General features: G+C 43.2%; 1 protein-coding gene across 5 annotated transcripts in view; it reads left to right on the top strand.

Annotated features, from left to right (window-relative positions):
- The window catches only part of MTUS2 (microtubule associated scaffold protein 2), a 599,410-nt gene that overhangs the window by 546,377 nt on the left and 25,372 nt on the right, over positions 1 to 27,661 (top strand). For 4 of the 5 annotated variants that reach the window (XM_079138562.1, XM_079138560.1, XM_079138561.1 and 1 more), the window contains one exon: positions 782 to 848. The exons of the other annotated variant lie outside the window; for it this stretch is intronic. In XM_079138562.1, the coding sequence (XP_078994688.1) occupies positions 782 to 848 (67 nt within the window). The remainder of the gene's footprint in view (positions 1 to 781; positions 849 to 27,661) is intronic. 5 annotated transcript variants of the gene reach the window in all.

The raw sequence follows: 27,661 nt of genomic DNA, 5'->3' as shown, positions 1-27,661 counted from the left end.
CTAATATTAGTGGTATTATTTAGGAATAAAGTCATAATAAACTCTCTGTGGTGACTCAGTAACCTAGATCACACTTTCAGCATATCTTCAACTATTTCTCTATTGTGTGTCATAGGAAATATTTGATGTGAAAACATCTTAGTGGTCAATGAGTTGCAAATGGCATTCTTTGCACTAAGCAATATTTGCAGTGTGTGATTTCCTCTCGTCCCTTCTACTGATACAATAGTGGAACAAAAAACGTGGAAACCTTAAGTACTGTTGCTGATCTTATTCCAAGGAGAATGTTTGAAGTCAAAGCTTCTGCTCTGGTTGCCTTTATTTATTAGGTAGCTAACCAGGTGTAGACAAAAGGGTAAGTTTAAGGGGACGAAGGTAAAATAAGTCTTTGCCCCTCAGAGAGTGACAACATGAACTTTTTCAAAAATCTCAACTAGTGATAGGAGTTAGCAGCATATATAATAATATATGACAGTTTAATAATCTGTAGGACACAATGTGCAGCAAATTGTGGCAGGATGATTTACAAGAGGGTAACAGAGAAAAACACAACTATGGGTGTTATTACTATTATATTGCAAGCTTTGTCATTTGAATGAATACAAATGAATGAGTCAGACTTGGCTTTGTAAGTTTTTATATGCTTATATAATGAGAAAAATTATCTCCTTAAAGGCTGGACTTATAAATATTTGCTTAATATGATTCATTAATTAAACATGTGAAAGTACTTATTTAGCATAAAACTAGGGGACTCTCGGTATTCATTTTGTTTTTTCAGAATGAAAGTGCCCTTGTGAAAGAAAAAGAGCTGTCAATCGAACTTGCAAACATCAGGGATGAAGTTGGTAAGTAGGGCATTGACAATGAGGACCATAAAGAATGTCTTTTCCTGATTCCTGTGAATGTGTAACAAAAGCAATTATGTCTCCTGTAATAAGCCAGTGTAAACCTGCCTGAACGAATGAAGTGTCTTACCCAGCACAGCGGTGGGCTGCCGAGGCCTTGTGGGGAGCCATAATGTTGACGTGTGTGTTGTTATAAAGACAGCCTCGTAACAGTTAGCAGTGGAACTAATCACGCCTTGACTGCTACTCACAGATGGCAGCACATCCGTCAGTCTGCGTTGTTGGCTGTGACAAGCACCCCTCCATCTAGGCACCTCTGATAGTGTGCGGGGCTGCCTACTGTGTGCAGATGTTACATGGCTTCCGCCACCATACACACCCTGCCATGAAATACCCTGTAAACTAGAACAAGATCAAAAACACAAATCTGTTTGGGTCAAAACTAGGAGGATTCCTGTTGAAATGACTAATCTTTGACCAGTGGAATGGTTTAATTCAGGCAGAGCCCTGGGAGGCCCTACCGATGAGAGGATGTGAGGAGGAATGGGCTTTCCCTCTAGCCCAAGGACTAGATGGGGTATTTGCATGTTCTCACTTCTTGATCTCATTTTCTTTCTTGACCACCTATGACTCCCAGGAATCAATCAGCAAATGTGAAATAATCATGGCCTCTTCCCGTTGGCCTGCTTTTATTCTCTTTATCAGTGAGCTTTTCTTCTCCTTCTGGTGTGGTCCTGGAAACAGCTCACCTGAGCAGGTGTGGCTCCTCTATGAACCAAGGGACTTGAACCAGCCTAGCCATCCTCAGCTGGTGGCCAGCCATACACATAAGCAGAAAGCCAGCTTTCCCTGGGACCGCTGGTCTGCAGGTGTGCTGGCCGGGGCAATCGATTTCACATGTAGCTTTCTCTCCACTGGTTTTATTTTCTTCCTTCTCCTCTGCAAAACTTATTTTTTCTCCCCAGAGGGTTTTGTCACTCCTTTTGTCATTGAAATAGATCAGCAATGGTCACTACGCCCCTCAAAGATGAGCAGGACCCTGGAAGGCAAAAAGTGACAGTGCTCCATGCCAGTCTCACCCTGTGGGACCCACAGCTGCAGGGCACCTACTCCCGGCCACTCTGAGGCGGAGCCAGGGAATTAAAAAGCCAGGTGTAGGCTTTTCTGGGTGATCCAGCCAGGAAGGGCAGTGGCAGCGTGTGGGAGGCAAGCTCCTGAGAAGGGGGGTGCAGCTCCCGCACTGTTAGGTGGAAGCACAGCCACCAGGGAGGGACAGGACACCCGCTCCCCTCTGGAGGGGCCTCACCCTTACTTATTAATGCTGTTATCGTTTTCATGGTGGCCGAGTCTCGTTCCCTGAGGTCACACCATCCCTTTCCAGCCTGTTTCCCTTTGGGTACCAACCAGGGTGTTCTCAGTTGCAGCCCCCAAGACCTCACTGTCAGGCCCCCGGCTTGCAGCCTCTGTCTGCCCTGGAGTTCCTTTCCCTCCGTGGCCCCCCTCACGAACCAGATCCCACTCAGGTCCTCTGAGGACTCCCATGAGACACGCACACCTTTTCCATGAAGGGACACCCCAGCACCCTTGCTGATGGCGCGCCCGCCAAATGCTGGGGACTGTTTTCCTTCCCCTTCACGGAGGCCTCTCCCACATTCACCAGTGCAGCCATCCTCCCTGTATAACGGGACTGTTGATTCTGTGGATGTGCACGTCCTGCATACCTGCGCACACAATGGGGCCTTCTCGTGGATGACTCCCCATGGCCTCTTCAACAGACGATTCCTCCCTCTTCTCCCACTGATAGAGACCATTGTATCCAAAAGAAGTATCTCCTTGCCAGATTCTAACTGCAAGACCCACCCCTCAGCCTCCCCCACCTCAGGCTCTGTAGGTAATATGCCGTGACTCCGAGCTCTGTGACTCCGAGCTCTCTCCCTCCCGGGTGAAGCTGCAAAAGAACAAGTTGAACCTACACTGACCTTCAGGCCAGTTCCCAGGTAACTTGAGCATGAGGACAGCAGTGAGCTCTTGGTCTTTCTGAAACCATAGCCTCACCCTTCAAGATGGCCACTCATGGCATTGTATGGGCAGTTCAGAGGCATAGTCTAGAAGTTCCAGAATTCTTGATTCACAGTGACCAATGTCTCCATAAAGTTTTTTGAGATTCTCAAGGCCAAATAAATACTTACAGCTACATTGATCAAATAAATAGATCTAGGTGACTTCAGTGTCTCTGTCCTAACTACTTAATTGCCATTTTGAAAACTGAGCATAAATTGAAAGAAAAGAATTTTATTGCCATTTCATATGGAAGCCATGATTGCTTGCTAGTGGTATGAGTGGGCTGTTGGGCCCTGCAAACTTTAGAAACAGTTCCTGTTTCACAGTTTGGCACTCCGTGCTTTTTATCACAGCAACATCCAACACCTCAGCTTCACAAAGATTAGGTATCATCAAAAGGAATGAAGTGTGAGCTAGTGTTGAGCTAATGTCAAACCGTGAACTAAGAGTTCCTGGAGGACCAACAATGACCCAGCATTGATGTGTTACCCTTGGATTTTAAGACACCCCACAATGCCCCTGTGAGTTTGCTGCAGTTAACCCTAAGTTTGCTTAGAGTACCCCAGCACAGAGCTTTGGAAGAACAGGCTTAGTGTTCTTTTTCTGTCCTTAGTGGTCAAGAGATTCGAGAATGAAGATGCCTGGGTCAACCAGGTGCAGTGGCACACGCCTGTAATCCCAGTGATTTGGGAGGGCAAGGTAGGAGGATCACATGTGCAAAGCCAGCCTCAGCAACTTAGTGAGGCCCTAAGCAACTTAGTGTGATTTGTTTCAAAATGTAGACACACACACACACACACACACACACACACACACACACACACACACACAAAGGACTAGGGATGTGACTCAGTGGTTAAGCTCCCTTGGGTTCAATCCTCAGTATTAAAAAATAAATAAAAAATAGTAATAAGAAGAAAGGGTGGGCTTCAGAATCTCAGGGACTGAAATTAGCTCATGATTATTGGTTCCTTGGTTCATGCACAAAAGTGTACAGTCCTGACCCATGTGAATTACACCTCCTGCCATCTTCTGTTCCTCTTTGAGCAAGACATAATGGTATTAGACATGATGTCACTTAGGGAGTTACAGGGAAACATTGGCTTCATAGATTTTCTCTGAAGTTTTCCATTGAGGGATACCAAGTCCATAACCCTGAAATGCTATAAGCTAGCCTCTGAGTATGTTTCTTCATGAAATGGATGAATATATAGAGGTTCTAGGGCTGGTGATTCCAAGCATGGGCTTCATAGGGTGACTTGGTTGGCCTCCCTGTCTTCTGGGTTCCCTGTCATAAAATGGAAAATCAATTACAGAAGAAAATGCTGATGTGGCACTCAGCAAAGGTGACTCTCGTAACTATAGCACCTTGAATCTGAAAATAGAGTACAAAATTCTCCTCTATCTTGGGAAAGGATAGAACGTATTCCTCCCTAGAGAGGTTTCTGCTCTCCCACAGGCAAACTCTGGATCTAGGTATGTGCAACTGATACAGCTGGGTTTAGTGTGCCAAGTACAATGCTACAGCCCTCTGAATTTCTGGAAACTTCTAAATGCAACCAGGATTTCTCAAAGATTACATTTTTTTTAAGTCATTTGTTTTCTGCAATAGTGCTAAGAATAGAAATAAAGAAAAGCTAATGGAGGCAGGGCAGAAGGCCCTGTCAGCACACCTGGTCCATTCTGCCCAGCATCTGTCCCAAGGACACTTCATGAGCAAGTTTCCAATGCACTGTCCATATTGCATATGTGAGGGGGGATACAGGGAATGTGGGGAGACACTGTCAACTGTGAAGTCCATCAGTTCTGGAGTCTCCACCTGCACTGTGTTTCCTGGAATAAGAGAATGAAGCTGATACACCTCACTGCTGAATGATCCAGAGGAAGACCAGGTCAGCACCAGGCCCTTAGCAGCAGCCCTACCCTTAGGACCACCTCTTATTAGCTACTCTGATGGGAGTCACTGGAAGTAGGAGCATGTAGAAAGAGTCTGGGGAAAAGTAATTTCTAAAAACTGTGAATTCAGACATAGAAGAAAGGTAGAAGCTGCCAAAAGTCAGAATCGTTCAGGCATATTTATTACAGATTCCAGAGCAGGACTGGCCTGTCCTGCAAATCTAAAACTTTCTGCTTTAACTTTCTCATACCCCATTAACTGCTGCTCTAAATTCCACCAATATCTGCTAGTAAGTACCCATCGGTTGTCCACACCCTCGAGGTGAGTAAATTCAGCCAAAGGCTTTGAGCTCTGATGAGCATTAGAGTCACCTAGAATGCCACCCAGACAACAGAATCAAAATAAAGACCTACACTTGGGTCTACCATAAGTATTTGAGAGGGAGGCCTCTGCTTCTTCTTCTTCTTTTTTTTTTTTTTAATACCCCAGGTATTTATGAAGTACAGTGAAGTCTGAGAATCAGTGAACACACTGAAGGAGAGGGTCAGGAACAAGGTGAGGGAGCAGCAGTAGGTGACTTGGAACAGGCCTGAGAGGGTAGGCTCCCATAGTTGAGGGCAGCAGAGAGTACAATGGAAGAAGCTCATGTGTTGGGAAGAGTACAGAGAAGGAAGATGCAAAAGACAGATCCCACCTGCTGAAAATTACACATAGGCCTGTCCTAGCTCCGAGAAATGGGACAGGAATATCCTTTCTTCCCCCTTCCTTCCTTCACCCTGCCTGTTGGACCAGGGTGGTCAGACTTCCAAGTCAGCTACCTTCCGAGTCAAATGGGCTTTCAGGAGCTAACCATAGGGAGTATTTCCCTGTTGGGTTTGCTGACAGGTCACATTTACAAGATTTTCTCTTTGGTAACATTTACCGTGGAACAACAGAATCTTCAGGTCTATAGTTTGACTAGTGCCCTCTACTGGGAGGACTTGGAGATGCTTCATCCCACACTGATAAAACATTCCTGATACTTGCTAAGTAGGAATTCATTCGCAATTGTTTACAGGTAAACTTCAAGAACATCCCCAGAGTGATGTTTCCGACACCAGATGTGAGGGAGAGGTAGAATTTTCCACATCAACAAACAATGCTCTGAGACCAGTTGGGTGTCCACCCATTCCATTTAATGCTGACTCTTAACTACCCAGAGTTGGTGCAGACCCTGCAGGTTAAGGACTCAATTTCGCAACACTGCCCCCACTTCAGACACCTGGGACTTAAGTCCCAGGAGACACCCATAGTTCTCACCAACTGGCCATAAACACATAGAGCTTCCTCCAGCCCACTCCTCGGGTTCCATGATTCACCAGAAGGAAGCACAGGCAAGGTGTATGAGATGGGGGCATGCGGAGCTCACAGGCCCTCTCTGGAGGGTATCACCTTCCCAGCCCCTTGATGTGTCCATCAACCCAGAAGCTCTCTGAATCTTACTGTTTTAGAGTTTTTATCACTGTGTCTCCAGCCTCCCCGCTTTGTGGAAACCAGTGGGTGGGGTTGGGTTGACATTTCCAACCCCTCTAATCACTAGTTACTTCTGGTGACCATCCCCATCCTGAGGCTATCTAGGAGCCCCACCTGAAGTTCCATTAGCACAAGATTCATGTGTCTTCAAAGGAATGCACAATAATATAAGATACCCTATCACTCAGGAAATTCCCAGGGTTTTAGGAGATTGTGTTGGGAAAGAATATATTATTCCAACCCTAGACAAGGTGCTATAGTTGTGGAGAATAGTTCATTGAAAGAGGCTCTGAGCACCTTGCATGTAGCAGGCACAGAAGTGACAGCATTTTAGAGCTGATGGGGATCATAGTGACCATGACCTGTTCCTTCACATTTTAGAGATTGGTCAACAGACTTATTCAAAGACCTTGGATAGAGCTGTGATATCTGTAAAGAGCACCAAGAAGAAAAACGTAGTTGTCCTTCATCTCAGTCCATTCATTCATTGCACAAATATTTATTAAGCACTCAGGAAGCACATTTTTTTTTTCTAATTTGCACAAAACACAACTGTGTACTGGGGGTTCTATGGAGAGCAAGACTGAGCTGAGACCCTTACAAGATTTATAATTGAAGACCCCAAGAAGAGGTGCTAAGATGGGCCTGGTATGTTGACAAAGACATAGACAGAGGCCTGCAGGCAAGGAAAGAGAGAACAATTACTACGCACCTGCTGACTCCTGCCACCCCAGTGAACGTGCCCTGTATCAATAGGTGCCACTGTCATTTTCAGGCACAGCCTAGTCGGCACATCCAAGCAAAGAAAATTGCTATTTATCATTTTCCCATCCTGTTTTCATGCATCAAAGTTTTCATACTTGTTATTTCATAGTCATAAAACATTCTATAGTGCTGACAAACTAGAACAAGCTTCTCTCCTTTTGAGTATTTGGATTTTTACCAATTTTTTTCTGTCATGCAATAGCAACTGCAGTGTTTGCGAATTCCTGTTTTCCTCTTGCGTTATTTTCTAGGGAGTATATTCTCAAAAGCATGGATCAATAATTTGGAGAGGATTTCATATGTATCATAAATTCATGTGCCTGTAAAAAGTCCTTGATATTTCTTCTGTACATCCAGATAAAATATTATGGTAGATTTAATCTCCATGTGGCTAGGCTTGGCTTGTACAAAAGGAAATTAAATCTCTCTCTCACTGACTCATTCACTCCATGCACACACAACTGAGAAGACACACATAATATCTAATTATGTATCAGGGCGTGGTTTGGAATGAAGTCATTTGTGCTCCAAGAGTAGATAGAGTCCCTGTGGAGTGGCTGAATTTGCCATCATCTGTGTTATGTTTTACTTCCTTGGGGACAGGGTTCCTTGGCATAAGAAAAAGTTAAATCAAACCAAGATAGAATTTTAAGAGTCTATTGTGCATACAAAAGTATAGTTCATGAACTGAAAGACCTGAAACTGAAAAATGGCACCAAGCCTCTAAGTTACCACAGTGCCCTCAGTTTATAGAGCACACAGGAGGATTTTGACCCTTTGAGTGACGGACTGTCATAGATTCTTTTTAAAGTCAAATAGAGCTGTTTAAACTGGTTCCACTGTAGCTAATTTGTTTAATTTCATTCGAGCATGCTGATAGGACATTAACATTTGACTTTTTAAATCACATTTACAATTTTTCCAGAAAATGTAGTTTTGAAAATATAACCCTTGATAGATGGATAAGAGATGTGCTTCCTAGAGGCAGAGTATTTCCTCTGGAGAGTTCATGCCTCAAGTTCTGTTTGCTGCCATCAAGTGGATGTTTAGGGTTTTCTATTTGCAAACCTGAAAAAGAATGACATCAGCTCATTGTTCCTGCCTTGCTAGAAACCTCAGCATTAAAAATCGATATGGAGCTGGACTGGGGCCCATCAGTAGTTCCAGTCACTTGAGAGGCTGAGACAAGAGGATCATTTGTTCAAGACCAGCCAGGGCAACAAATCCAAATAAACAAACTATTAACTAGATCAACTCCATCAGACAGAAAGTCATGCAGCGCAGCACTTGGTGCAAATGGAGTCTTCTGGCTGGCATGCCTGTCTGACCCCTGATGCTCTCCCAACCTGACCAAAGTCTTGGTGAAATGTACAGGCATTTAGGGTCTGGTGGCACTCATCTGTAATCCCAGCAACTGAGGAAGCTGAGGCAGGAGGGTTGCAAGTTCAGGGTCAATCTCAGCAATTTAGCAAGAACTTTGATCAAAATAAAATATAAAATGGGCTGAGGATGTAGTTCAAGCTGAGTGGTAGGTATCCTTGGGCTCAAGTTCTGGTGCAAAAAAAAAAAAAAAAAAAAAAAAAGGAAAGAAAAGAAAAGAAAAACGTAATTATAAATTATATAAGACAGTGTGATGATAATTGGTCCTAACCTGTGTCCATTAGGATTAGGTTCCCCTACAAATACCCAAGTCCCAAAACAGTGGTAACTTAAGCAAGGTAGCTGTTCATCTTCCTGTTACATAAAGCAGGAGTGACCACCTAGGGTGGCTCTGCTCTTCAGTCCTCACGGGACCCAGGCTTCTCACAGCTCACTGTCCTACCAACCCTGGAGGGTGGCCCTCTTCCTCCTGGTCCCACGTGCAGTTGGTGCTGTGGTCATCAGGTCTATATTCCAGGCAACAGGATGGAGGAAGGAATGAGCAAGATGCAGAGAGTGTTGGTCAGCTCCGCTTGGGGGAAAGTTCTAGCAGCTGCACTTCACGTTATATCATGAGACAGAACTGAGTCACAAGGCAAACAACCAAGATTGGGAAATGTGCTTTTTGCTTTTTCTCGATGACCTTGTCCAAATATTATCCTATTACTGTGGGAGAAGGGGAGAAAGTATGCCGGCGGCCTGTGTCATCACCGCCCAGCTGCCTTGACAGTAAGATAATCATGCTATTCCTCAAGGTGGGAGCAAGCAAAGGACCTGGAAGAGGGTTTGGAAGAGTAGTGTGGGCTCATTAGGTGTGGATTCCCTGAAATTTTAGGTGATATTTTCCCTCCCTCTCCCAACTTTAAAACAACTGAGTTAAACTGCAGACAGCAAGAAGTCAACTACACAATAACAGCAACAAAAAGCCAACCTTAGGATTATAAAACTATTAAACATTTTATGATTTATTAAAATGTCTCTTCTAAGCACACTTTAAAGACAGTTTCAGCTTGTATAAAGAGAAAGATTAAGTTATTATGTGCTGCATAAAGAAATCTATTCAAATTGAAAGACCTAATGTACTGTAAAAAGGTGGGGAAGAGATATGAGACTACCAATATAAAATTCAAGTGTCTATTCAAATCATACCAAGCAGACTTTAGACCCAGAAATATTACCAAAGGTGAAAACGGACATTACATAATGCATTTTCTAACTTTTGATAGTTATAAATTTGTCAAAAAGACAAAAGTATATATTTATGTACCTAACAAAAGAACTTCAAAACACATTAAACAAAAACTTGTAACACTGAAGGTAAAATAGACAAGTCCTCAATTATGACTGCAGAATTCAGCATTCCTCTCTCAGTAGAGATAGAACACACAGGGATAACATCAGTAGGATACTGAAGATCTGAACTACACTACCAATTTAACCTAACTAATATTTCTGGAACATCCCATCCGACTCCAGCAGAATCTTTCCAAATGCACATGAAACATTCAGCAAAATAGTCTATAAAACATTCCTCAACAAACATATAAGAATTTAAATCATACAAAATGTTTTTGATATAACACAATTTATCTTGAAAGTACATGGGAAAGATGCAAGTATCTGGAAATTAAGCAACATGTTTTTATTTTATTTTATTTTATTTATTTTATTTGCAGTGCTGGTGATTGAATCTAGGGCTTTGTGCATGCTAAGCAAGTACTGTACCATTGAGCCACACTCCCAGCCCTAAAACATACTTTAAACCAACACATGGGTCAAAGAGGGAGCTACAGGGTAAATTAGAAAATATGTCAAATTGAATGAAAATATAAACACAACATGCCAAAATTTGTGGGATGCAAAATTCTCTAATCAGCAAAGTTGAATCTTACTCAATTTGCTCAGAATTTGAGAGGGCACCCAAAATATACTAAGCACTGTCATGGGTAATCAGATGGTGCAGTGGGAAGGGTTATTTGAAAAAATATTTTGATCTAGAAAGCCTAGTCCACTGTCAAAAATTTGAGTGTGACAATATACTTCCAATATACTGATTTCATTGCAAGATGGACCATCCAGCATAGCTAGGTCTGGGAATCCTGCCCTTCTTACAGAAAATGGTATCTGTTCTGAGCAGGGAAAAATTCAAATGATGTCAGCTTCCATAATTAAATTTTATTCTAGTAAATGTAATTTTCCTAAGTCATTTTAGTTTCTCTCCCAAACAGGTGCTTACCCATGCACAGTAATATCAAAACTGCCAACTCCCTTAAATGTACCAGAGACTGCATTTGGTTGCCATGGAAAATACATTATCAGCTACAATTCCACAAAACTATTACACTTTCTTTGAGGCAATGATTTATTCCAGTTGGCAGCAACACATTTTTTGATATTTATAAAATTCGGTTACATCTATATGCATAGCAAATTCTAGTTATTTTGTGTGGGAGATGTTCTGTTACCTTCTAACATATTTAGTCTTTTATGAATAGAGATAATTTTGCTTTCTCATATATGTTAATGTTTAACGTTAGTATTTTGGAGCCTGCAGGTTTAGGGCTAGGATATAGCTCAGTGGTAGAATGTACAAGTGAGACCTGGGTTCGAACCCCAGTATCACAAAATTAAATAAATAAATAAATAAATAAATAATCAAACAAAATAGTCTTCAGACTGATTCTTAACAAACTTGAACTGATTGACTAGGGTAGCTCAGATACCAGTGGCTGCCCCCAAGCCAACCGCCATGGGATAAACAGCCTCTCAAGATGTGGAGCCAGCTGCCTGTGTGGACGTGGTACTCAGAAATATAATACATAAATAGTGGAGTATAATTTACAAAACCCTTTCATATACATTATTTCATTTGATCCTAACAAAAACTTTATAAAAAGAAGGTACGGTAGTTAATACCACCACCATTTTAACAGAAAATAAATCCAGACTACAGAGAGTTGAAGCAAACCTCAAATCATGTAACTATGAAGAATAACACAGCAGGCTCCTTATCTCCCTCCACCATGACCATACCAGACTGCCTTGGTGTTATAAGAGCTACATGGTATCTGGAGGAAGATAATAAATAGCAAGGAAAAGATACGATGTATTATAGATTTAACTCGAATGTTGCTGGAGAACAGTTTTGCAAAATGCATGTTATAAATTGCTATCACATTCAAATTATGCAAACATAATCGACTCCCACTTGCAAGTTTCTCTTGCACATGGATCCCCTTCACTATGCCAGTAGGAAGGGAGGGGTGTAACAAAGGCTCTGCCCTCCAGCATTGACTGTGTATTGGCAAGACAAACACAGAAGCAGGTAGAATCAGCTCTCGGTATCCATGGATTCCACATTCACACATTCAATCAACAGAGGATCAAAAATATCTCAGAAAAATTATGTCTGTACTGATTATGCACGTGCATGCAAAAAATGGATCTGTACTGACAAGATTTTTTTTGTCATTATTCCCTAAACAATACACTTTAACAACTATTTTCATTGCGTTTACATTGTATTGGGTATTATAAGTAATCTGGAAATTATTTAAAATATAAGGGAGGATTGCATAAGTTCTATGCAAATTCTATGCCATTTTATATCAGGGACTTGAGCTGCAGATTTTGGTATCCTTGGAGGATTCTGGAATCAACCCCCACTAATACAGAGGGATAACTATAATCAAAATCCAGCGTAGTAAGGTAATAGGAGTCTGGGAGTCCATAGGAGGATCTGTAACCCAATTATGTGACCAGTAAAAGCTCTAAGGACACAACAGCTAGGTTTCAAGGAAGTGTCCATGACAATTTATTCTTCCATTCATTTGATCCCTCTCAAAGATGGCACTAATGACATCAGTGACTTAGCTTCCCTACTGGGAAATAGGAAAAATTGTGAAGACAGTTTTGTTTTCCGTATGACTGTTGTAGGGCAACTTTTTAAGTCACTTGCATAAAAGGCAGGGGTCAGAGTTTGAAATACAAAATGAGTGATTTTCTCTTGGCAGATTTTTTAGCACTTGATTTTTCTTGTCATGTCTAATAGTGGTATGAAATTTTCTCATTCACTCAAAGAGCCACAGGGCCATATTCAGGTATTCAAGAGTACTAACCATCCATTCGCTAAGTTTGGCAGTTTATACAAACAAAACGATATGTAAATCGTAGTGTGTGCCTGTAGAGTATTCAGGTGACTCTTTTTGATAAAAATTGCAATTTTTCAGTCAGACAGTCAGTCTTTGGGAAGTGAATTCTGCTGAAGATGATAACTAGACAAATTCTGCATTTCAGGTAACCATGCAAGACTTACTAGGTTTCTGCAAAAATGAATCTGAGAATCTGATCAAATCTAAAAGGTCCCAGGGCTGAGGGTGTGGCTCGGTGGTAGAGTGCTTGCCTAATATAGTCCCTGGGGTAGATTCTCAGCATCACAGGGGGAAGGAAAAAAAAAAATCATAGGATTTCTTAACACAACTGTTTGCTTTTTAAAAAGGTGATAAAGAGGGTGGTCAAAGTTTAGCCAATCAGAATGATGGCTCCAGGAGAGGGGTCTGGAGTCTAATGTAGAAAATCAAAATGCCAATTTATTAATTTACAATGAGAAATGTGTCTCCTTATAGGCAGATCTACCTATTGTCCTGATAGGCTGCTCTGTGGACCAAGATCAATTGTGTGGTATAAATACTAGTGGCATCTCACTGAGATAGCCTTGGCCATTCATCCCATAAGCCTTTCTTTCTAGGCCTTCAGTGAACAGTCAGGGGTCCCTATGGGAGGAGATGAAAGCCTGTTAGAAGCTTTTATCAACTGTCCATTCTCTGCCTTCCACCTCCAGACACGACAGAGTTAACTGCTACTGGATTTAACGCCCCATGGTATACAGCTATGAAACAAGCAGAATATAGGAGACAGACAACTGTTTCCAAGCATTGGACAGTAGATGTCCTAGACCTGTTATCCTTAAGAAATGAGAAACTTAATTATAAGTCCTATGTTAGCTCCAGCTGTCTTTCCCCGGGCCACTCTCTATACCAGGGACCAGCAGGTGCTCCAAGCAATGGCCATCATCTTACTGAGCTGAAGAAGCAAATACCAGAATTCAGGGCAATGAAGGTGCCTGGAAATGACTAGAAAGTGTGAGACTAGCGTTGCAGAGGAGTAACCCAAGCAGAGAAGGGCCCCAGGAATTTGCTTGGTTGGCAGTTTGGTGGTTGGGGAATAACCTAGAAGGATAGGCCGCACTTATGCAGAGAGGCCTGCAGAGGGCAGCTGCTGCCTCTCCGAGAGCTGATAGAAGTAGAGGTAGCGCAGTGTCAAAGACGGGAATTCCAGCCCAGCCAGGGTGGCAGATGGCACAGAGCACCTTATGCAACCCGTCCAGACCTAAAGAAAGCCAGTGTTTAGGAGCAGAACCACCACCCAGAGTAAGACTTTCTAGGACTAAAGACAGGTGAAAAGATAACCACTCTAGCAAAGAACAAAGACAAGTCTGAGAGGGTGAAAGAGTCTGGGAATTTAACTTCCTTACAGAATAAAACTGGCCACTTGGAAGACAGGGTAATACAACCCCCTTCAGTGTAGCACCTGTCATGTCGTACTTACAATTTTTTTAAAAAGATTGAAAAGAAGGATCCATCCATACCCGAGGGAGGAAAGTAGTCAATAGAAATGGGTGTTAAATGACCCAGATTTTGGAAATAGAGGATAAGACAGTGTCTCCGGTGTGTGACACAGTGATAGAGCATTTGCCAAGCATGTGTGAGACCCAAAACTCTGCAAAAATAAAATTAATGAGATAAAACAAAACAGAACACTGACTTCAGAATGAACTTCATGAAATGGAAAAATAGAAAGCAAATCCATTTGCTAAGGTATAAAGTATTTTAGGAATGCTCTGAAAATAATTTCCAATGCCTGTGCTGCATGGATGTATTCTAGGTGTTTCATTCAGAGATTGTAACCCATGAACCCAGAGAACTTATGATCAGGTAGGAGGACACATGCCTGCAAACGATTGTAGCATAGGATGCAGTATGTAATCTCTCCTTCAAATCCTTGTTAGTCCTGGATGCTGCTCTGGGCCCTCGCTCCTTCACAGTTTCCATGATCTCTCTGGTGACATCTGTGGTTTCAAGTATTGCCTCTTAGCTGTTCCTCCCAGATCTGCCTCTGTATCCTCAGCGTCTCTCTGGAGCTCACCTCTTGTGAACCACAAACAGCACAATTCTGCCAGGTACCGCATATTTCCTGCCTCAAAACAAAATAAATCTACTTCTCCTATAAGCCCACATTAGCGCAAGTGCAAGGTCAGCTTCTGTGATAATTAGATCCCAAATACATGGAGGAGAAAAGATAGGTATTCTTTTCTGATGGCAGAGTCCAAAGCAGAGAGACCCAGGTGTGTCCAGGTGTCCTGCTCTGCAAAGGCCCCACCTTCCCCAGGATGTTATTGTATCAGTGTGGTTGAGGCTGATACACACAAAAGGCATATTTCAGTCTGAAGGAAAGGGAAAGAAGGAAAGTAAAGGGCTAGAGATTCCCTATAAGAATCACATTTCACTGCTTCGCATCACTTCGGTCCAAACAGTCCCATGGTCTCAGAAAGCAGCCAGGGAAGTTGGAAAAAGAACCCTTGACAGTTAAAACTTGAAGAGAACTATTTATAAAAGAAGGAAGGACACATGGGGGACAATCCAAAGGCTCAGCCACAGCTTGGTAGCGCTACTGGTGCATCACAGTTCAGAGTGACCTCCTGTGATCTGGGGTCTTCCTGCCTGGACCCCTTCCTTGCCAGTACTTCCTATCCAATAAGCCACCAGTCCTGGTGGCTAGTATTGAAAGTGCGTCCTAATCCTGCTTTCTCCTCCTCACTGCTATAGTGACTTAGTCCTTCATTTTACAAAAGCCTCTTCCCGGGTCTCCTTGCCCCCCATCCTTGCCCCCAAGTGCATCCTCCCACCTCTACAGTTGGGAATGTATTTGAAATGCAACTCTGGTTTCTCCACTTTGGTTAGAACCCATTTGGAACCAGAAACTTGTTTGCTTCAGGGGAAACAGCAGTTATCTCTGGCTGGAGGGACCAGGGGCCAGGGATGGGAATGACCTTTCATTGTGTTTGCTTTCATAGGACTGAATTTTATTTTTCTTTAACTGCAAAACTAAAAATTAAAACATGAGAGATGCTTCAGTAGCTTTCCATCATTCATAAGATGAATAAAATTCAAGTTTCCAGCAGGGCATGCTTGGACTGCCCTCTACCTGGTCCCAGGTGTATCTCCTGCTGCTCCCCACTCACAGTCCCCATGGAAGTTCTTCTGACTTAGTGGCCTCTTCCTGATCTGTTCTCTCCTGCTCACCTCCCAACCTCTGCAGGCTTCCTAGAAAGCTCGAGTCTGCATCACCTCCCTCTCCATAGAGAAGTTCCTACCCCCAGCTCTCCTCTGTTTCCATGGCACACTGGTAGAGCACATGACCCACTTCTGTCATCCTTCATGTATCTATCCCATTCTCCTACCCACCATGAGACCAGGACCCCTCAAGGGTAGTGGCCATGTTTAATAGTGAAGCTTACTTTCCCAAATGCTTTGTGTGAAAGATCTTGTACTGGAGGAATTTAACAGCACATGAGGAAATTGATTCGGGAAAACAGAGCTGTAAAGAAAAACTCTAAAAAATATATTTTACATTCACCAAAATAAAACGATACAGAAGACTAAATGAAAATAACGTCTATGGCATTTCATACATTTACATGAATTCTTACTCCCATTTCTTATAGGAGATGCCCCAGGCTCTCCTTGCCTGGGATTTTCACCAGATGTTTGCAGGCCATGTGAATTGCACTCATAAATGAAGGGGAGAAAATATAAATTTTCCCAAACCCTCAGAAGCTCATAGTTGGTATAGATTCCTGCAACAACAACCAAAAAATGGATTAACAAGAGAAAAACAAGTAGGTTTATTAACAAGTGCAGTGCATACATCACACAGGAGAAAAGTAACTCAGAGCAATGCCTTAGAGTCTGGCTTGTATATGTCTTTAAAGAACCATAAATTTTAAAGAAGTAATAAGATAAAGCAGTTTAAAGGCAGGAAAGTGTGGGAAAGAAAATATACTGGGAATAAACCCATGGGTAAAGCTTACACGCAGATCCCGTTCCTCAGGTACCTCCTCTGAGTTAATAAAGGTTGTAAAGGAGAATTCACACCCTTCTTTAGGAAAGGCAGGGAGAGTAGAGAGACCTTTTTTCTTATAAATGTCTGTCCTGCTTCAGGCAAACAGAGAGGAAACATTCTCACTCCCCTGCATTTTGATTCTCTTAGCTCAACAATCCTTCACATTTGGGAGAAAAATATTTTGGTTTCTTTCAAAATCAAAGCTGCCACTTACTAAATGTCTGCAACACCAGGGAGTATGCTTACATGGGTTCTACCTCTCACAGTGACCCTGAAAGTCAAGTCACATCATCCCTATTTCATAGGCGAGACTATTGAGGCTCAGAGGACCATGCTGTTCACTTGCCCAAGGCTAGAAGTTGTACAGCAGGCAGTTGATCCATGGATTATGCAGCTCCACACTGTGTCCCCATAAGCCCTCTGCCTCTCTGCTTAGTTCCTGTTTTGTTTTAGTCTCAGCTTCTCCACTCACATGATAATAGTTCCCAACATCACAACTGGATGTGCTGGTCCCTCCTTCCTCCCAGAGACTAACAGCCCCCAAAGGCCCAGGAACCCGCCACTCATTTTTGCTTTCTGTGCTCTCTTCCTAACCGGCAGGGCATTTGATGTTTGGGTCCAAGTTTATTTATTTTTTCCAAGTTACTTTTGTTCAGTTTATTCTTCCCATCAAAGATTCAATGCAAAAGTCTCTGTTCCCACTCTACCAAATATTTTCTCCTCCTTTTCTATCTCCAGACCTCGCTTCTTCCTAAATTACTCCTAGCAGCTATGAGTTATAAAAGCATCATCTGTCATGTTAGGAAGTGTGTTCTCAGTCCTCAGGTACTGTGCAATTGTGAAGTTCATAAGCAGTACGATGACCAGCTGGGGCCAGAGACACGTGGTGCCCAGGAAAGGCTGAGAGAATGGTGGTCCCTCTGTACCTTTATCCAGCATTTATTGAGAGGCCACGTTCGTTAGGGGATGAACTGACTTTTTTCTTAATAAAAAAAGTTCACAGGCACATTCATATACTTATTATAGTTCCACTGCCTGAAGAAAAATCAATAATATGAAAAAAAAAAATGGCAACAATATTCTCTACTTTTCTGTCTTCTTTTTGGTGATTTTCTAAACCAGACAGCTTCTTGGGGGTGGCAGGGGCATTTTAAAGGGTTTTGTTTTTAGATAACATGTCACTCAATCCCAGGATGCAGCCCTACGGTGTACACAAATACAGACCAACACAACACACAGATTGACAAATAATTGGTACCTCAAAGTATACACAACAGACACCTGCTGGATCGACAAGGAATCTTCCATGCTAGTCACTGATCTTATTGGTAGGGATGGGACACATGGCATTTGGTTTGGTTTACAAGTTGTGTGTGGAGCCCTAAATTCACCAACATGCCCAACACCAGAGATGGGATCTTCAGACACAGATGTGATAGAAGAAAGACTGACCAAGTATGGAGAACACATGCAGGCCAGGCTTACCCCGGGCTTCAGCTGGTGGGAGACAGCACTTTTTAAGAGGGGGACCAAAGCTTTACTGGTTTTCTAGAGCGAACTAAACACCCTGTCCTTGAGGAATGGGCTGTCAGCTTATCCCAGCAACTGCTGTATCCCTCCTGTCTACGCAGACATCTCGCCCTCTCGATAAGGTTGAGCCGTTGCTCCTGCAAGAGATCTCATGGTGGGAGGTGAGGTGCTTTTAATAAGATAGATCAAGGGCCCAGGAGTATGTTTGCCAAAGGTGGTCCCCAATCATCTCATTCTCTCATTCATTCTTAGAGACTTTATGGCAAAGGCATCCTGGCGTTTATGATGTACCTGGTTTCTCTGGTGATAAGACTATTTGGGAGAGTGAGGAGGTTAAGGAAGAACACACCCCATACTTTTAATGGATAATAGGTCATGAGTTAAGGTCTCAGGAGTGCATCTGCCATGGTGGGCCCTGTCTCAAAGGCAGAAACCACACCAGTTATTTCACCGGGGAGAATCTAATACAGGTTGAATGTCCCTTCTCAGAAATGCTTAGGATGAAAGGTGTTTTGGATTTCAGATTTTTTTTTTTTTTGCATATATATAATGAAGTATTTTGGGGACGAGACCAAAGTCTAAACTTGAAATTCATTTATGAAATTACTTCTGTTTCTTATACATCTTATACACATAGCCTGAAGATGATTTTATACCTTCAGTTTTCAGTGCACCTGCATTTTGAGTGCAACCTATTCCACAAGGTCCCACACAGAATTTTTTTACTTGGGGCATCTTATGGGCATTTAAAGAGCATTAGGTTTTAGAACATTTCAGATTTTGGAATTTGAGGTTAGGGATGCTAACCTGTATGAAGAAATATTAATTGGGCAACTAGAAAGACAAAACATAAACTACAGTATCGTTAATGTAGCACCTGCAACTAACAGCTGGGATCCTCAGGAAGAAGTCGGCATTATTAAGACTGGGAAACTTGACTAAGGCATTTCAAAGAGCTGGATCTCAGACTTCTGAAGGGCACTGCTCTGCTGGTGCTTACATCTCTGAGCTTGGAAAGATCTCTGGGGATGAGAGTTAGATCCAAAGAGAGGGAGCCCAGTGTCTGGTGAGGGAGCCAGGAGAAGAGATTGCCATGTGAAGGAAAATGCAGGTGCAAAGGCCCTGAGGTGGGAATGTGCCTGCAGCAGTGGTTCTCATTCACCTGGAGGGGTTTTACAAAGGCAGGTACCCAGGTCCCAGCCCCGAGTTTCCAATTCAGTAGAAAGGAGGTGGTTTCAAGAACTTATATTTCAACAACTTTTCAAGTGTTGTTGATGCTACTGGTGTGGGGACCCTCTTTTGAGAACCATAAAAGTGTTCAAGAAATTACAGAGGCAAAGGCAGCCAGAGCAGAGTGAACACAGGGAGATTTCTTTTTTTTTTTTTTTTTTTTAATTTATTTTTATTGTAAACAAATGGGATACATGTTGTTTCTGTTTGTCATGGAGTAACAGCATACCATTTGCGTAATCATACATTTACATAGGGTGAAGGTGTTTGATTCATTCTGTTATTTTTTCCTCCCCCCCCACCCCTCCTACCCTCTTTTCCCTCTATACAGTCCCTCCTTCCTCCATTCTTGCCCTCCCCACCCCCCATTATGTGTCATCATCCACTTATCAGCGAGATCATCCGTCACACAGGGAGATTTCTAATAGACAACGTCTGGAGACCACCAGCTCCAGATGCGGCAGGTCTTGGTGAACTGCCTGATGACTTGGCCTTGATCCTGAGTGAGGGGAAGCTCCAGGCACAGCAGCAACATGCTGACCCATAGTCTCAAGGCTCCAAACTGGCTGCTGTGTTGAGACTACACGGTACAGAAGCAAGGCCTGGAGCAGAGAGGACAGCTCAGGGCTGTTACAGTCAAATGGGTGAGAGAGGATGAGAGGTGGCGACAGCTGGCTGGTGGCAGTGAGGGGGAGGCCTGGTCAAATCCAGACATATTGAGAAGGCAGAGCTGATGTCACTATTGCTATTGCTTCATTGCAATGGTTGAAAAAGCAGATGGAGGAGAAGGGATTGGAGGCAGTGCAGTAGGTTTGTGTTCATTTTCTGAGGAGTTCAGTGATGAAGAGGAAGCAAAATGGAGAGGAACTAGCTCCAGGGCAGGAAAGAATAAGCCCCAGAGAGCAATAGATGAGGCTCCGAAGAAGCCGAGAAGGCACAGCAGGTGGAGCAATGCTTCCATCCTGATCCCCAGAACCTGTGCTCACAGCAGAAGGACTTTGCAGGTGTGATCCAGTTAAGGATGAGAGGGGAGAGATGGGAGATGAGGCTTTGGGGTCTAGTGGAATCACAAGAGTATTTATGACAAGAAGGCTCAGACAGAGAAGAGGATGTGCCGGTGGAAGCAGGGATCAGAGAATGATTTGAGAAAGTTATGCTCTTGGCCTTGAAGATGGTGGAAAAAACCATAAGCCAAAGAATGTGGGCAGCTCTAAAAGCTGCAGAGGGTGAGAGGATGGACTCTGCCAGAGTCTCCAGAACACCTTGATTTTAGCCTCGTGAGACCCATTTTGGACTTCTAATCTTTACGACTGTGAGATAATACATTTGAGTTGTTTGAAGCCACCGAGTTGGTGGTCATTCACTCCGGGAGCCACAGGAAATACACAAGAGGATATGCAAACAAGAGTGCAGAGAAGTCCCGAGGGAGGAAGGTCACCTTGAACAAGACACACCTTCCTGATGGGAGTGCTTTGAGTTTTGAGTTTCAGAATGAGGAACAGGAGAGCTTCGTGCCTACTGACTTCAGTTTCCTCAGTGAAGGAGGTGCCCCGAGAACCTCCATTAAACTTCACCTCTTAAAGATTCCACCACACTGAGGACCAAGTCTCCCTCCAGTGGGGAATGCCCTCAGACCACACGCAGACCATAGCTGACACCGCTGGCTCTGCGCTTTGTTTTTACAGTTTTCCTGATGCAAATGGTAAAGGCTGGGGTCTCCTGCACACCCGAGGAGGCAGGGCTCTCTGGGTCTGAGTGCTGAGTACTGAGTCCTGGGGCCTTGCCACGCAGAACGTGGTGCCTTCACCAGCAGCCTCAGTATCACGGGGGGCTTGTCTGGAATGCAGACTCTCAGGCTCCACCCAGGCTTAACATGGGCTAATTCACAGCCCGAATCAATGCCTGCATTTTTAACAAGCTCTTCTTTCTAATCATTGTATTAAAGTTTAAGAAGCCCTGTGTTTGCTTCTTGATCTCAGTAGTTCTCAGAGTGTGATCTTTGAACCAGCAGCAGCACTTGGAAGTGCAGATTCCATGAGTCTCACCTCAAAACTACTGAATCAGAAACTCTGGGTATGGGGCCCAACAGTGGTTTTAACAAGCCCTGTTTGCTTGTGAGTTTACTGAATGCTCAAGTGTGAGAACCACTGGCTTAGGACAGAATGATGTGGCAGTAAACAAGCATGAACTTGAGATTCACACAGATTTGTGTTACTTGGTTCTGCTGCTCAAGTTCCTTTTCTGGAAAATGGGAACATGAAGTCAGAGACATGCCTATTTCACAGAGGTCTTGTGAAGTTCAATAATCTTCTCTACATAGAGTACTCAATAGATATCCAGTGTGCAGTGAGCACTCAGTACCTAGTCTTCGTCCTATCAACAGCAAGTACTTAGGCTAATATTGATTGAATGATTCAGAGACCAGCACTGAGCTAAGCACTACTGTGAGTTACTCCATTCAAAACTGACTGCAGCCTGGGAGGTTAGTTCTAGCATAAGTTGCATTTCACAGATAAGGAAACTGAGGCTTAAGGGAGTAGGAAAGTCACCCAATGAGCAGTAATGCTGCTCAGCAACACACTTGGAGAAACGCTGACCTGGAGGTGTCCTGGCTAATCCACTTCACCCCAGTCATCGTGTAGACTGCTTTCAACTTGTAATCTTCGCACGTCCCTGTTTGGAATTGTGTGTCTAGTCCCATGTCCTGTCCTAAAATGGGGTCAGTGCAATTCATCATCTGGCCTCAATTTTGTTTTGTTTTCCTCTAACTCACCCTTCTCCTAGCCCCACATTCTAAAGCTCTTTAATCATGCCTTGTACTTGGCCATCAGTGACCTCGGTGAGTGGTGGCTTTCAGCCAGCCGGACACCGATGCTGGGTGCTTCTGGAACACGAATCCACTTAACCCTGGCCTCCACTCTAAGAGGTAGCATTACCTTCACGTTACAGTTGAAGGGTGCTTCTCTAAGGGTCCAGTCTGTCTTGAACACCGTGCAGATTAGAACAGTGTGCATGGTGGCAGGAAGCTAGGGCTGCCAGAAAAGCCACTACTAAAGATGCAATATCCCCATGAAAGCAGAGGAGGCCATTCTAGTCTAGATGTATCTTAGGGAGAAAAAAGTATCAAGTGAGTGAAATCCACCCTGCAGACATAAATTCACCGGCCAAGACAACCCACCATCTGAAGGTGGGAGTGCTCAGGTACCCTGAAGGGGGTGTTGCTGTCCCAGACTGCTGTTTTAGACAGGCCTACTGCTAGGAAGAGTTGACCTTCCACCTAGCTCCTCAGCAGACTGAGAGTTTGTGACTCTGGGTTTATTTCAAATCAGTGCATATTTATGGAAATGTCCCACTTGGCTGGCAAGTGTCCTAACTGATAGAAACTCATAGATGAAGGCATCTGTATCAACTTTTAGTTGCTGTGACAAAATAGCTGAGATGAACAACTTAAAATGAAGAAAGGTTTATTTTGGTTCACGGTTTCAGAGGTTTCAACCAGAGGTCTGCTGGCTACATTGTTTCTGGGTCTGAGGTGAGGCAGGATGTCATGGCGGAAGGGCAGGGTGGAGCAAACTGCTCACATCCTAGCAGCTAGGACATAGACAGCACCCAAGAAAGAGGTCAGGGACAGCACAGATGCTTCCAGGACATGCCCCCAGTAACCTACTTCTTCCACCTTGGCCTCTTAATAGTCCATTAAGCTTTGAACTCATCAATGGATTAGCCTATTGATGATTAGTCCATTGATGAGGTTAGCGCCCTCATATTTCAATCATTTCCCCAAAGCCCTATCTCAAAATATTGTTGCATTAAGGACCAAGACTTTGAGGGACATTTTAGACCCAAACCATCATAGCAGCCAAGCAGAAGTCTGACCACTGTGTTGAATGAACACCTGAGTCAGTGTTAATTAGTACTGGTCAGTCTAATCTTCTAAACTATAATAATTTATAAATGTAGAGACATTCTTGGGATCTTGCTGATGGTCTAAATAAACACCTTGCTTCTTCCCCATCTATGACTAAAAATCAGAGGGTAGGAACAATTTGAGGTGGCCTGCTTTACTCGTTGGGATCCATCTGATGTGTCTGGAAGTAGCAGGAGAGGCTGGGATAAGTTGATGGAGAAATCTACCCCTTTCATGCTTAAAATCAGACTCTGTAGATTTAAAACATTAATCCTTCATTCCATGCAAAAGTAAAGGCAGTAAACCCATGAACGACAAATAAAAACCACCACAAGGCTAGGCAAACCTCAGAGAGGTATCTCCCAAGTGCTATGGAGAACAGGCTACCCAGAGCCGGGGGCATTGCGTTGGTCAACCTGAAGGAGGAATGAAATCCCATGAGCCTGTTACCATCAGGGGCATTAAAATGGATTATCTAGCATCACTGGATCTCTCTCCCACCTGGAAGCAAATAAAGGGAATGGGGCTGCCCACACTATGGGGTAGAGGATCGAGGTTAGAAACCTACCATGGAAGTCTGCCTCTTGGGCAGACGTGGAAACTTAGTAAATGACTGGATGGTAGAAGCTCAGGTTTTAGGACTCAGTGGAGTAAATTCCACACAGTGAAGAGGGATCCAGAACTGAAACTCCTGCCTCTTTTTAAGCCATTTTCAGTGACTTATTAAAGGCTTTTTAATTTCCAGTGACTTATTAAAGGCTTTTTCTAAAAGGGATGTTGAACTTGGAAATGATGTTACCTAGATAATTGATGTAACAAATATTGATTTGAGATAAAATTAAAAGGGTCAGCTTTTGATGCCACTTTAAAAACAGGAAAAGAAAGAAAGAAGAAAGAAAGAAAGAAAAGAAAGAAAGAAAGAAAGAAAGAAAGAAAGAAAGAAAAGAAAGAAAGAAAGAAAGAAAGAAATTAGAAGTAACAAACAGTCAGTTAACCATGTGGAGTCATTATCTGCTCTTTCCAAAGCCTGGGCCTCAGAATGGCCCCTGGGTAGTGTGTTATCCGAGTTGGTGCCACGAAGATGCTTTTAAAGCTTAGCAAGCCTAGGTCACCCTGGAGGAGAGGAAGGAGAGGCTCCATGCAAAACCATTCCCCACAAAGCCATTTCCTATTTATGGGCAGTGGTGTTATTAGTTCTCATTTGGACAGCATTTTTTTTCTTTTCGAAAACTTATAACCACCTTCTTAAATTCATTTCCTCTTTCCTCCTTTGCCCCATAAATAATTCTTGTAATTATCTCCTCTAAGGCCAAGAAAGTAACTTATAAGCTTTGTAGTTTTATTCCCACACAGGATCAGTTATTATCTATTTGTTGAAATGCTCAGCTTTTATCTTAACGCAAAAATTGGCACAATGTGTAATGATTATAGTCGATCTTCAGGATTTTTGTATCAGTTCTTCCTTATATTTCTTTGTTTTCCCCTTTTCCATAATATAAGGCAGAATAACAGTATTATTATTGCTCAAAAGAGCGGCACTGAGATACAGAACACCTGGATTGAATCTGATGTTAGGCAAGTTACTTCACTTCTCAAAGCTTCCATTTCCCCTTCTACAAAATCAGAGCAAAAATGCTGCTTCATCCTGCTTCACAATTTACTGTAGAGGTTAAACAAATTAATATTGTGTCTTAAATAACTTTTTTTTTTTTTTTTTTGCGTACTGGGGATAGAACCCAGGGCCACGGATGCTAGGGAACCACTCTACCTACCCACTGAGCTACCTCCCCAACCCTTAAAGAATATTTTACACTGTAAAACACGTACAAATTCCAAGCATTGATATTACTACTGATTTCTCATACTCTGGTGGGTGATTGATTCTGCAAAAAAAGAACATTTTCCCTGTATTGAAGCTTTTCTCTTTTGAGGTCTATTTTGGAGGGAAATCATATTTTAAAATGGAAACCCCTCCCATCTTATAGCAGAAAACAGGGGATATAATGTAATCCTCCTGGGTGACCCTGAGTCATTATGATGATACCCATAGAAAGCCAGGACAGAGGAGGGGCTGAACAGGAAAGGTGCCCAACCCCTTCTCTTAACAGATGTGATGTTGAGACTCAGGCTGAGGACTTGCAGGAGCCCCCAGGACTCATGCCTATCCCTCCTGGATTGGAGGCCCAGCCAGGAACATTGGCTTTTGCCTTGTCTGTTCTCCTTTCATCTGACTACTTCCCTTCCTGGACTTATACTTTTCCCCTATTCTTTCTAATGTCCTGTTATCTGGAAACTCTGTCCTTTAGGATCCAGGGTATGATTATGGATTGATTGATTGATTGAAGCTCCTGGGATCTAACCCAGGACTTTCCACATGCTAGGCAAGTACTCAATCACTAAGCCACATCCCCAACCAGTAAGTTATTTCATGTACTCTAAGTAAGAAAAGTAAGAGTTGAGACTTTAGTGCAGTTCTTCAGATTCCTTTCTGGGGATCTTGAGACCTCTGTAAGCCCCCAGCCTGATAGCTATATTCCCAAAGCTTGACCCCAGTGAGTAAACTGCAAGTACCCTTTAAAATACCACCTTCATAAGAAATTTTTAAATTTTTCCAAAGAATTCAAAACCTCTAACAGTGAGAAAATACTCTTCACTTTATAATAGCCACATCTTACACATCCTTCCACAAAACCCTTTTCAGATCCAGAGAGAGAAAACCATATTTATAGGCTTGGCCCAGCTTCCCTAGGGCACACTCAGTATCTAGCATCTGTCCTGAGGGCTCATGCTTTGAAGATCTCAATACTGTTTAAGTAGAACATGGTCAGAGTATGAACATGTGCTGTAGAATTTCATCATTCATCATTAAAGTGTCACAGGGCTTGTCAAAACTCAGCAGTCCTGAATTTTTTATTTTTCATAGTAATTGACAACATCCAGAAAGGCCCCAAGTATGGTGGGTCAGAGGAGAATTCACTTGTGAATGAAGGGTCTCTAAATGTACACTCATTGAGTTATGAAGTCAGGGAAGACTTAGGCTCTGTGTTTACCCCAGTTGGACTTCTTTAGTCTCCCCATCTCCTTAAAGGGCACCACTATTTCCACTCAGACCAATAGCCTGCGTCATTCTGGATTCCTCTCTGGCCCTCACCTCCTCATCCAATTCATGCACGAGACAGGTTGCCTTTGCCTGAGAAATGTACCCCCAGTCAATCCATTGTCTATAACCCTGGTCCAAGTCACCACTGAATCTCAATGCCTGGACCTCGAAAACATTCTTGCCACGCATAGTCTATTTTTCACACAACTACCAGAAGGACTTAAAGTTTAATTCTTGTTAACACTGGTTTGAGACTTTCCAGGGGTTTTCATCTGTTACCAACGTGTAATCCTCACTCTCATGGAAGAACTACCAGCCCTGCATGTCCTGTCCCTGTCTACCCCTGGAACCCAACCTCCCTCTACCCTCTCCTCCTTGGATGCTGGAGACCTGCTGGTTGTCTTTCTGTTCCTCAGTCTGCTGGAACTGCTTCCATCTCAGGGAGTGGTCTCTACCTGGAGCCCATTCTCCCCTCCCTGTACTGGTTGGTACTGGAGTCTGCTGAAATGGTGTCCTTGGAGCAGCCTTCCTTAGAAAGCAGCCTTTCCCTTTCCCCGTCCTTCCCTAGCCTTTGCCCTATCTGACTTTCTTCACTGGCAGGGTCTCAAGATTTTCACTATCTAAAATTTTGCTATCTAAATTTTATACTCATTACTTTCTCTCCATGACAGGAGTCTGTTTTCCACCATGCCTAGAACTATGCTTGACACATGCTTCCTAAATTTAATGACTACTTATTTATTTATTGTTGGTGCTATGGATTAAATCCAGGGCTTCCTGCATGTTAAGTATATGCTCTACCATTGAGCTACATCCTCAGCTCAAGAACTGCTTATTGACTGCTGGCCTGCCATCTGACCACAAAGTACAAAAAACGGGTTATGGAACTGGTTTTCCCTACTGGTGAGGAAGACAGACAGAGAGATGCATTACAACTCAAAATGGAGGGTGTTTTAAAGAACATAGGCTAAGGCGTTGTCTTACCTCTGAGATACAACAGTGCCTGAGCATCCTGGAGGCTCCCTCAGTCAGACTCCAGTCTCTGGTCTTTAGGGCCCATCCCTCACATGCCTCGATCTTGGATCAGTTAGTTACCTTTTTTGAGGCCTCACCTACTTTTTGCAAATGGAGAATAGGCTACCTACTGGAGTCCAAGCAGTGTTGCTGTGAACAGTACCTGTCCAGATGAGGCAAGGGTTTGCACCCAGGAA

Source organism: Sciurus vulgaris, assembly GCF_902686455.1.
Source record: "Sciurus vulgaris genome assembly, chromosome: 4".
NCBI classification, from domain to species: domain Eukaryota; kingdom Metazoa; phylum Chordata; class Mammalia; order Rodentia; family Sciuridae; genus Sciurus; species Sciurus vulgaris.
This window is presented reverse-complemented; position numbering and strand designations above follow the sequence as displayed.